At 55.4% G+C, this 12,040-nt stretch overlaps 2 protein-coding genes across 2 annotated transcripts in view; one reads left to right on the plus strand and one right to left on the minus strand.

Annotated features, from left to right (window-relative positions):
* SMARCC1 (SWI/SNF related BAF chromatin remodeling complex subunit C1) overlaps positions 1–6,178 on the minus strand; it is a 66,521-nt gene extending 60,343 nt beyond the window's left edge. The window contains 1 exon segment of the mRNA XM_079301198.1: positions 5,942–6,178. Within this exon segment, the coding sequence (XP_079157324.1) occupies positions 5,942–6,163 (222 nt within the window). The 5' untranslated portion in view covers positions 6,164–6,178.
* A 1,465-nt stretch (positions 6,179–7,643) lies between these two features.
* DHX30 (DExH-box helicase 30) overlaps positions 7,644–12,040 on the plus strand; it is a 31,813-nt gene continuing 27,416 nt past the window's right edge. The window contains exons 1-2 of the mRNA XM_079301193.1: positions 7,644–7,810; positions 11,152–11,201. Of these exons, the coding sequence (XP_079157319.1) occupies positions 11,171–11,201 (31 nt within the window). The 5' untranslated portion in view covers positions 7,644–7,810; positions 11,152–11,170. The remainder of the gene's footprint in view (positions 7,811–11,151; positions 11,202–12,040) is intronic.

Raw genomic sequence — 12,040 nt, forward strand, 5'->3', positions numbered from 1 at the left:
AGCTACCCCAGTCTCTCAGCCTTTGCTCTTCCCTCAAATCAGATTCTTCTAAAACCCCTTTAAAAATACAATTCTGAGACCCAGAACCCTCAAAGTTTTAAAGCTGTGGTGCCAAGTACCAGTCAAACCTAACTGAGCTTTGCAAAGCATCAGCTCCAAAGCCAAAGACACCACAAAGAGATTGTGTGAATAGAAACAATTATAATTTCAATCTGACCACCCCAAGATGTGAGTTCCTCCAGCACTTTCTCAGGAGCAGACACGTATCTGAGAAATTAAATCTTACCAACTCAAAGGACACAAATTCCCATGAGGCTCCTGAGTGTCCTGTGTATAAATCCTGACCTAGAAACATGAGCCTGGGATGAACTGAAGGCTAAAATTTCAAAGCTGCATTTCAATTTGCCCTCTTCCCTCCCCCAGGAATTAATGCTTTAATTATATCAAAATCACAGAATATCCTGAGTTGGAAGGGATCCACAAAGATCACTGAGTCCAACTGTTGGCTCTGCACAGGACTTTGGATAAGGGGCTGGAGTGACTGGACAAGGGGGGACAGCTTCCCACTGCCAGAGGGCAGAGCTGGATGGGATTTTGGGAAGGAATTCCTGCCTGGGAGGGTGAGGAGGGGCTGGGGTGGAATTCCCAGAGCAGCTGTGGCTGCCCCTGGATCCTGGCAGTGCCCAAGGCCAGGCTGGACATTGGGGTTGGAGCACCTGGGACAGTGGGAGATGTCCCTGCCATGGCAGGGGTGACATTGGATGGGCTTTAAGGTCCCTTCCAACCCAAACCAGTCTGGGATTTTATGAACCCCCTAAAAAAAAAAATTACATATATATATATCTAGGAGGGGTAGCATCCTTGTACTGATTCACACTTTTTTTTTTTCAGATATTTTTCTTCAGAGAAAAAGGAAAATTACACAAGAATACACCTTGCAAAGCCTATTCTCAGACATGAACTTTTCCAGGCAATCATTCCTTTTCTTGCAGCTCCTTTTTTTACCTCTTGCAGGAGGCACTGACAGCTGGAAGCTGAAAAGGAAGACAACAGCTTCTCATCTTCCTTTGCACTGCCACTATCCTGCAGATCCTTTTAATGAGAAGCCCATTACCTTGCCTGAGGTTCCCTGAACAATAATGGGAAAAGCCCTTCAAAGAGAAGCCCAAGACTCCCCTCCATCATTTCTGCATGCTAACGAGCAGCACAAATGGATCTTTGAGCAGAAAAACACAGCAGACAATTTCCCAGTCAATTCACAGTGGGTTTGAGGGACCACAGAGGCATCAAGTCCAACAGACCTCCAGCTTTTCCCCCCATGTCCACAAAATGATCCTGCAGCAAATAAAGGTTTTAAGCAGTCAATTCCAGAGGACAGAATGATGCTCTGTTCCACAAGAGGATTTTGCTCTTTGCTGAAATGTCAAAGCCCCACTGCCACAGCAGAGATTTCTAACATTTCCACGATAATTGGAAACACAAAAAGACCCTGCCAGCTTTAGGCAGAGAGAGTGGTGAGAAAGCAGAGTGCAGAGGGAATCACTGCAGCTGCCCTGGAAGCCTTTGTCACCCAGAGGGGACAGAGGCAGAGGCAGCCCTGCCATGGGCACTGCCCCAGAGCTCTGTGCTGTGCCCTGCTGCACACCCCTGCCCCTGAACAAAGCACTTCAGCTCACAGCAGCACGCAGGAGGGAAGGGAAACCCACACCACAATCCAGCCGGGATCTGGGTTACAACTCTTGCTCCTTTTCAGAGGTGGGGACAAAAGAGCTGCAGAGACAGAACCTCCCTGGATCACCCGAGCCAGCCACGGGAGGGTCGTGCCAAGGACAGCCCTGGGGACAGCAGGGGACAGCAGGGGACAGCAGGCAGACACAGCTGATGGAACAAGTGCCTGGCCCTGGCCCCAGCAGCTGCCAGCAACCTGCTGTCCTCTGCTCTGGGAATTTCATGGCAGGGAGGAACAGGATCCCACCAAGCTCACCCTACAGACACAGCCCAAGGATCCCAGATCCCTACAGACACAGCCCAAGGATCCCAGATCCCTACAGACACAGCCCAAGGATCCCAGCTCACCCTACAGACACAGCCCAAGGATCCCAGATCCCCACAGACACAGCCCAAGGATCCCAGATCCCCACAGACACAGCCCAAGGATCCCAGCTCACCCTACAGGCACAGCCCAAGGATCCCAGATCCCTACAGACACAGCCCAAGGATCCCAGATCCCCTACAGACACAGCCCAAGGATCCCAGATCCCCACAGACACAGCCCAAGGATCCCAGATCTCTACAGACACTCCCTGGCCAGGATCCCAGATCCCCACAGACACTCCCTGGCAGGATCCCAGATCCCTACAGACACTCCCTGGCCAGGATCCCAGATCCCCACAGACACTCCCTGGCCAGGATCCCAGATCCCTACAGACACAGCCCAAGGATCCCAGATCCCTACAGACACTCCCTGGCCAGGATCCCAGATCCCTACAGACACAGCCCAAGGATCCCAGCTCACCCTACAGACACAGCCCAAGGATCCCAGATCCCTACAGACACTCCTGGGCAGGATCCTAGATCCCCACAGACACTCCTGGGCAGGATCCCAGATCCCCACAGACACTCCTGGGCAGGATCCCAGATCCCCACAGACACTCCTGGGCAGGATCCCAGATCCCCACAGACACTCCTGGGCAGGATCCCAGATCCCCACAGACACTCCTGGGCAGGATCCCAGATCCCCACAGACACTCCCGGGCAGGATCCCAGATCCCCACAGACACAGCCCAAGGATCCCAGATCCCTACAGACACAGCCCAAGGATCCCAGATCCCTACAGACACTCCCTGGCAGGATCCCAGATCCCTACAGACACAGCCCAAGGATCCCAGATCCCTACAGACACAGCCCAAGGATCCCAGATCCCTACAGACACAGCCCAAGGATCCCAGATCCCTACAGACACAGCCCAAGGATCCCAGATCCCCACAGACACAGCCCAAGGATCCCAGATCCCTACAGACACTCCCTGGCAGGATCCCAGATCCCCACAGACACTCCCTGGCAGGATCCCAGATCCCTACAGACACAGCCCAAGGATCCCAGATCCCCACAGACACAGCCCAAGGATCCCAGATCCCCACAGACACAGCCCAAGGATCCCAGATCCCCACAGACACAGCCCAAGGATCCCAGATCCCCTACAGACACAGCCCAAGGATCCCAGATCCCCTACAGACACAGCCCAAGGATCCCAGATCCCCACAGACACAGCCCAAGGATCCCAGATCCCTACAGACACAGCCCAAGGATCCCAGATCCCCACAGACACTCCTGGGCAGGATCCCAGATCCCTACAGACACAGCCCAAGGATCCCAGATCCCCACAGACACAGCCCAAGGATCCCAGATCCCCTACAGACACAGCCCAAGGATCCCAGATCCCCTACAGACACAGCCCAAGGATCCCAGATCCCCACAGACACAGCCCAAGGATCCCAGATCCCCACAGACACAGCCCAAGGATCCCAGATCCCCACAGACACAGCCCAAGGATCCCAGATCCCCTACAGACACTCCCTGGGCTCCAGCCCAACCCCTGGAGCAGCCCCAGCCCCGTGCTGAGCCCCTGCACTGATCCCCTCTAACCCAACATTCCACCTGCTCCTTAAAAACCACAACATTCTCCTCCCTGCCTCCCAAAAATCTGCTTCTCCAGCCTTTTGTCTCAGAGGGGCAGAGCCATCAGAGCTCCCACAGGTCAATATATTGCCCTGGATATGAACAACACACCCAGATGGGTCCTTGGGGAGCACAGCTGTAAGGCCAAAGACAGGGGCTGCATCTTTCATCAGGCAGCTGCTAAAACCCCTCCCAAACCACCTTAGAAAGAGGCTTTATAGACAATAAATCACTGCTTTGGGACACCCCATTTTAAAATGAGGGATGTGGCTTACTGAGAAAGAATTACTTAAACAATGCACAATATAAATGAGCATTAATGTAATAAAAAAAGAATTGCCCAGTTTATTTCTGAACTGTGAATTTCTGGGCACCTCCTGCATGTCCTGATGCACACAAACAACACAAACTGACTTCCACCATCACACACAAACAGGGGGTGGGAAGGAGCCTGGAACAAATAAGTTCAGTATAATATTAATAATTTCATTGTCTGACATTATGTTTGGTGCCTGTCAATGAGTTTTTCAAGATCTGGTGTGAGTTTTCCACACTACTACTGAAACCTCTTTCGTTCTTAATGGTGCTCTGGAGACACAGAGAACTCCCCAGCAGCTGCTGCACTCCAGAGACAGAAAACTCCTCGATATTAAAGTCTTGTCTAATCTAGAGACAAAATGATCAGCTCTGTAAATGCAGTTCTCCAACTCTCCAGCCCCTGGGGACCTCTGGATCCGTGACCCAGCTCGGTGCTGCTGCTCCTGGATTCTCTCCCACTGGTCCCAGTGTCCTGGAGCTCCCAGAGCTGGACACACCGACTGCTGCTGACAGCTTCACCACTGACATGTACAAACATCTATTTTTAAGAGGAGAAATTGGACAAAAGCCAGTTAAAACCACCATGGACCTCTCTGCAAGGAGCCACAGCAAGATGAAAACAGGCACAAGATGAACCAGAGTCCATTTACAGCACAGCCAAAAGGGATTCAACCCTTCCCTCTGGAGTGTTAAGATTCCACCTTTAAACACTAGTATTAGCTTTCTTGTTTCCCTAAACCAAAATCACTTTTCATTTTTTAAAAGGATTTTCACAGCAACATTCCAAAACCCGCTCACTCTGTAAAGTCTCCTTATCCCAACTCTAATTACCTTCCAGAACCATGAGAATTAAATATCAAATTTTTGTAACCAGCCTGAATGGAGGGGCTATTCCTGCAGCACACACAACCTGCCCAGCCACAGAGACAGCCCCAGCCTGGCTGGGGGGGCTGGAGCCACAGCAAACACCTTTGTGTGCTCAGCAGGGCACCTGGAGCCTCTCAGAGTTCCGGGGATTTGCTGGGATCCGGGAAAGGGAAACCACAGCTCCTCCAGAACCGCAAGCGGAACAGGGCAAAGCGCAGAAATATTCTGTTACATTTCCCTGTCAGCACAAAGAGCTGCACCCCACACCCCGAGCCGAGCTGGAAGGACTGGAAAAACACACCCGGGCTGGTTTCACCCCGCTCCGAGCCAGCTCGGATTCCCGTTCTCAGGTTCCCTGCCGCACAAAGAGCCCAGCCTGTGCTCAGTCCCGGCTGAGGGGCACCGGGATGGCCCCAAAATTGGGGAAACCCGGAGATTGGGGCACCCCGGGCAGCGCAGCATCCCCGGGCATCGCTCCCAGCAGATAAAGCCCTTCCAGCACCGCTGCGGCGCCCTGGACGCGCTGCCAAGTTACACCGGGTATTGAAAGGAAGTTAGAAAATCAGCGCACGGGGAAACAAACAAACAAACAAAACAAACAAAATCAACACTTAAAGAAAGCGAAGCAGCCGAGCCGAGGGAAGCGTGCGAGGAGGAAGAGGAGCCCAGGGCAGCGGAGCGAGCAATGCCGAGAGCAGCACGCGGGGCTTCACCGCGCCCGGACGCGGCTGCCAGCGGCTCCCGAAGGATTCTGGAGGATTTTTCCTCCCTTTTTCCAGCACTCCCGACACCGCCGGGGCGCGGCTGAAGCGAAACCCGGCCGGGCCGGGACCTGCCCGCACAGGAAAGTCGCTGCCCGGGGCGAGCGCGCAGCGGGCACGGCCTGGGAGGCACCGGGGCTGCCCCACGCACGGCCCCGGGCACCACCGGGCACGGCCGGCGCTGAGGGAGCGCAACCGCCGCCGGGGCAGCCCCCGAGCCGCCCGCACCCGCTGCGGCGGGCTCACAAAGCGCGGCGCGGACCTCGGGCCGCCCCGTCCCACCCGCGGCCATCCCCTCCGCGCCCGCCGGGCCGCACCTTCTTGTAGTGCTTCCCCAGCCACACGCGGACCGAGTCGAGCTGGGACACGGTGTCGGGGCTCTCCCAGAACTTGCCGGCGGGGCCGCCGTCCTTGCGGCGCGCCGCGGCCAGCGCGGGGCCGGGCCCGCCCGCCGGAGCCGCCGCGGGGCCGCTCCCGGGGCCTCCGCCCGCCGCCAGCGCCGCCGCCGCCATTGTCCCCGCGCGCCCCGCGCCGCGCATGCGCCGCGCCCCGGCCCGCGCCCCGCCCACCGCGGGAGCGCGCGCGGCCCCGGAACGGGAACGGGCTCGGGAACACGGACGGGGACGGGAGCGTGCTTGGGGGAAGGCTAACGGGAACGCGCGCGCCGCTCCCGTGCGGCTCCGCCCCTCGACAGGCCCCGCCCCTCATGGCCCCGCCCGAGCCGCTCCCGCTGAGGGACCCCGGGGACGGCGGGTCCGGAACCGTGCGGTCCGTGCTCTCGGTACCGCCCGGCAGCGCTCCGGGCCCCGAACCGTGCGGTCCGTGCTCTCGGTACCGCCCGGGAGCGCTTTGGAGCCCGAACCGTGCGGTCCGTGCTCTCGGTACCGCCCGGGAGCGCTTTGGAGCCCGAACCGTGCGGTCCGTGCTCTCGGTACCGCCCGGGAGCGCTTTGGAGCCCGAACCGTGCGGTCCGTGCTCTCGGTACCGCCCGGGAGCGCTTTGGAGCCCGAACACACCGTGCGTGCTCTCGGTACCGCCCGGGAGCGCTCCGGGCCCCGAACCGTGCGGTCCGTGCCCTCGGTACCGCCCGGGAGCGCTCCCTGAGATACCCTGAGATCCAATTAGGGAATAAATTGGGTGCTGACATAATTACCTCCACCAAATATAATATAATATAATCTGCACCAAGCCTTCACTGCTGGGTACCTTTATCTTTTCATAACCACATCCACACCCATGAAATGGATCATTATGAAGCATTTTCCCCAAATTTCCTTCATAACAACCACTTAGTTTTGAGTGTCTACTAATGGCTTATTTATTTATTTATTTATTTATTTATTTATCGAACATAACAGAGAAATATATTTTTAAAAGGCAAAAATAAGTATATAATACATATTTAATGTATAAAAACACAGCATATAAATACAGCATATTTTAGTTCAAACATTATTAAATACATAGTCAAAAAGTCATTTATTAAAATCACAATCCTCAATATAAAACCGTCCCTTGCATTACTGCAGTTTGGAAATGTTCCCCCACCCCTGAACAGTCCAAAGCAGAAATAAACACCTGCAGGAAAGGAAACCTCTGGAGATACAGGGAATAATAAACCCACCAAACATCCAGAAATGTGAAATTCAGAATTTCAGAACTTGAAATCTCATCGCATTCCATGGCAGGGACACTTTCCCCTGTCCCAGGCTGCTCCAGCCCCGGTGTCCAGCCTGGCCGCGGACACTGCAGGGATCCAGGGGCAGCCGCGGCTTCTCGGGCAGCTCCGGGATCGGGACCGGGATCGGGACCGGGAGCGGGATCGGGACCGGGATCGGGACCGGGATCGGGACCGGGATCGGGATCGGGATCGGGATCCGAACCGATCCCACGGCGGGGCCGAGGTTACGGCGCCCCCTCAAGCCGCGCTGCCCATTGGCTCTGCTGTTGCCATGGGAACGGCCACCGTCGCCCATTGGCTCGTCTGTTGCCGTGGAGACAGACCCCGCCCCGCACCCACGCGCGTCTCCGCGCTGTGGCGCCGCTGGCCGCAGGGAAGGCGCGGGCAGCCTCACTTCCGGGGCAGGGTCGGAAGTAAAGCGCGCGCCGCGCCGGAAGCGCGCGCGGGGGCTGCCGGGAGCTGTAGTCCCGAGGGGCGGCCCGGCGGCGGCAGTCGCGGTGCGGAGGTCGGTGCGGGGCGAGCGAGGGTCGGGCCGCGACCCCTGGGGAGAACCGGGGGGGGGGCGACGGGGGCGGGACGGCGGCGGGAGGAGGGGGAGGAGCGGGGGATGGCGCCGAGCAGAGCGGGGTGAGGCGGGCAGGGCCGTGCGGGGCCGCGGCCTGTGCGGGCGGGGCGGCGCGGGCGGGGATGCTCGGCGGCAGCGGCGGGGCCGGGGATGCTCGGGGGGCCCGGGGATGCTCGGGGGGGCTCGGGGCAGCGCTGCCCGCGGGGGCTGGGCGCGGGGCCGGCGGCAGAGCCCCGGGAGCGCGGCTGTGGCCGGGGTTGCCGGCGCTGCCCGGGCAGGCTCCGCTCCGCACGGAGCTGCTCTCCCGCAGCCTCTCCCCTCCTCTCCGCGCCTCCCGTGGCTCGGCCCGGGCTCTGCCCTGGCCGCGGGGCTGTGGCTCCCGTTTGGCCCGGGGGTGTCGCGGAGCGTTCCCACCTGCAGCCCTTCATTGTCCCCTCGGAGAGCCGCAGCCTGGGAAGGTTCGTGCGCGGCTCCGCTGCTGCTCCGGCCCCGATAACCAACAGGACAAATCCAAAACCGCTGCTGCAAGTGGCCTGCTGGCTCTGGCCGGAGCCGGGGCAGGGATCCCTGCGGCTGGATGTGGGAGACAGCAGCATTTCTCCTTTGTTCTCTTCACAAAGCACTCGGGGCTCTGCCCCTTGCAGCCCCGCTGGACTATCCCAGCAGCCAATAATCAGAATTGCTGTGGTTTTCCCTGCGTTTCTCTCGGGGATGTGGTTTTCCCTCATGCAGTTGTTTGCCAGTGGATCAAGGCACCCCAACAAAGGCCCAACTCCTTCCCATCCTTTGGGGTTTATCTAACAGTTTTCTGTGCCACATTGCCTGGTTTCCCTCTTTGCAGCAGGAGCACTGAGTCTGTCCCTAACAAACTTTTAGTGGCTCTTTTCCCACCTGGGACTCTGGAGTTTGCTGGGTGTGAGGCACGAGGCTCCCGTGGATTCTCATTCCAGCTGTGCCACTGCCTGTCCTGTGTCATCATGGTCCATTTCTTCCCAAATCCAGTGTCCTTGGAGCTCCCACATCTCTCCTGTCACCAGAAAAATACATTTTGAGTCTTCCAGTATCCCCTTTCTATGCTGGTCCTGCATCCCTGTGTTTCCCTGGGGGCTGGAGCAGCTGCCACACTTGGACACTTCTTTTATTTTGGGATCAGGATCTGCAGGAACAAACCCTGGGATTTCCCCAGGCTGCTGGATGTGCTGCAAGTGATTCCCAGGTCTGGATCCTGGTCTTGAGATTCAGCAGATCCTTTATTCTTCTCCCTGTCCTGCCCTGCTCCCACCCAGTCTGACTCTTACTGGCTCCCAGTGAGGCTCCCAGTTCAGCTGGGGTCTGCATAGGATCATACAAACAGCTGGGTTGGAATCTTGCTTATCCAAGGGGATCTCAGTTGTTCATCTTGGAACCTCATCCCTGGAAGGATTTTCAAATTTTTATTTCTTTGTTCTTGAGCAGAAAAGACCATTTCCATCAACTTTATATTGCATTTATCCATTGAATCGTGGGATGTTTTGGGTTGGAAAGGAGTGTAAGGATCATCCAGTGCCACCCCTGCCATGACAGGGACAATTCCAGTGTCCCAGGCTGCTCCAGCCCTGTCCAGCCTGGCCTTGGACATTCCAGGGATCCAGGGACAGCCACAGCTTCCCTGTGTCAGGGCCTTCACCCTCCCAGGGAACAATTCCATCCCTATATCCCATCCATCCCTGCCCTCTTTCAGCTCAAAGCCATTTTTGGAAGAGCCCTTTTTCCCATCCCAGCGTGGCTGAGCCATTCCTTGTTCCCTGAGTTCCCCTTAGGGAATGTTGCAGTGTGTCTGCCCAGCTGGTGCCTTGTCCCAGGATGCTGGGGAGGGATTCCCTGCATTCCCTGGGGTACAGCTCCCCCTCTTTGGTCACACTTCTGAATTTGGGAGGGGGATGTGGCCAATGCCCTGGGAGTTTGGATTCCCTGCAGCATTCCCTGCACACTCCTGCTTTCCTGGAGTTTGGATTCCCTGCACACTCCAGGTTTCCTGGAGTTTGGATTCCCTGCACACTCCAGGTTTCCTGGAGTTTGGATTCCCTGCACACTCCTGGTTTCCTGGAGTTTGGATTCCCTGCACACTCCTGCTTTCCTGGATTTCAGATTCCCTGCACACTCCTGGTTTCCTGGAGTTTGGATTCCCTGCACACTCCTGGTTTCCTGGAGTTTGGATTCCCTGCACACTCCTGGTTTCCTGGAGTTTGGATTCCCTGCACACTCCTGGTTTCCTGGAGTTTGGATTCCCTGCACACTCCTGGTTTCCTGGATTTCGGATTCCCTGCAGCATTCCCTGTCACACTCCAGGTTTCCTCTCCCCAGACTTCAGAGGGTTCAAGGATTGACTCTTTGCTGCTGGAGCAATACTGCACTCACACAATTCATCACAAATCATCCTTGGCTGGGATGGTCCCTGTGGAAGGGGGCACAGGCTGCTCTGTGCCAAGGCTCCAGCCTTGGGAATCTCACTCCAGGACCACAAAAGAGTTCCCTGACTTTGTTCCCTGCAGTCATTTACTCACACCAGGGATATTTCCCTCTGAGATTTACTCTGTTTTTATTGATTTCATCCTTGGAAAAGGCCAGGTGTGGCCCTGTCCATGGGGAGGGAACCATGGACAAGGTATCAAGAATGGGGTGGATTTATTTGAAGCCTTTCTTTTTTTTTTTTTTTTCCCTACTGAAGTAATTTTATCTTATTGAAAGCAAAAGTGAATAATTGGAATGATAATTGCAGGCTATTAATTGCATACACAGGAAGTCATTGATAGGGACAGGTAATGTCCATAAAATCCCAGAATATCCTGACTTGGAAGGGACCCACCAGGATCATGGAAATGCTCCAAACTAATTTTGTGTGTAAATGATGATCTTCAATCCTCACCCATCTGATCCAAGCTTATAGAAAATCCTTGTTGCTGTTTCCAAGCATCCCCACAGTGTATTTAATACTTGACAAGACAGATGAAACACCCCAAAACAAAGTTGGTTTGTCTTATTTGAGTGAAAGTTATTTTAGTAACGAGTTTCAGTTTCAGTAAAGAGCATAATCCAAAGTACATTTCTATTTCTTCTGGGTTGTTTTTTTGGGGGAGCAGGTTTCATTTAAGGGAATAATGGCAATAATCCACTTTACCCTGGCCTAAAAGGCTTTTCAAACCCCCTGATTTTCAGCAGATAGACTAAGCAGTAGACCTGAACCACTTGCCAGGGAGTGGCAGTTCTAACCCAGTTTCTTTGTGCTCCCTCCTGCTGCCCAGGACCCACCTTCCCGCCGGGATGGAGATGTTCTCGCTGAACTCCCTCAAAGGTAGGAGCTGACACCTGCACTTCTGCTGGCATTGCAGCAGGTGGGGAGCAGCTATTTGGGTGGGCAGGGAGCTCAGTGCTGTCCTGGCTGGGGCAGCACAGAGAGAATGTGGCAGGGAAGGGACAGAAGGGACAGGATTTCAGGGGTTGGAGCCCTGCGGTGTTATCCAGACACACTGGACACTTGTTTGCTGCTTAGCTTCAAGTCCAGGTTTTTTCTCTTTTAATTTTGTCCTCCTAAATATTCCTCCATCCCTCAGTACCAATTCCATGAGCTCTTTGTCCTTGGGATTTGATCCTGTAATACCTGTCACTGTCACCATGGCTCTTTTCCCTGTCATTGCTTTGCCAGCCTTCCTTTCAATCATATTTTGTCCTCAGAAATCCCTCAGGTCACTGGTTTCTGTTTTAACTTGTGGATCTTTCCTGAGCTCTGTTACTTGGTGCTAAAGAAAGTGGATAGAATGGAATAAAATATTCATGAATAAAATATTGCAGCTCTGGCTGAAGCATCCCAGGGAATTCCCTTTCCTTTGGCACTCAGGAAACTGCTCTGAGTCACCAGCATGGGGCTGCTGGGTTTAAACTAAAAATCCCAGGATTCTCCCAGTGCAGGGCAGGAATTGTGCACAAAGTCCCTTCAGCTGGGAACAAAGCCCCTCTCCTCCACCAAATCCTGGAGCCAGGGTGGAGAGATGGAACTTTCCTGGTGAGGGCTGGTGGTTTGTCATGGCCAGGCTGGGTTTGGGACTTGGGATGCTCCAGCCCTGGGGATAAAGGAATTCATTTGTTACTGAAACTTGGCTCCTTAAGGAGCTGCTGCCTCTGCACAGGCTTGGC

This window comes from Erithacus rubecula (assembly GCF_903797595.1).
Source record: "Erithacus rubecula genome assembly, chromosome: 3".
Taxonomy (NCBI): domain Eukaryota; kingdom Metazoa; phylum Chordata; class Aves; order Passeriformes; family Muscicapidae; genus Erithacus; species Erithacus rubecula.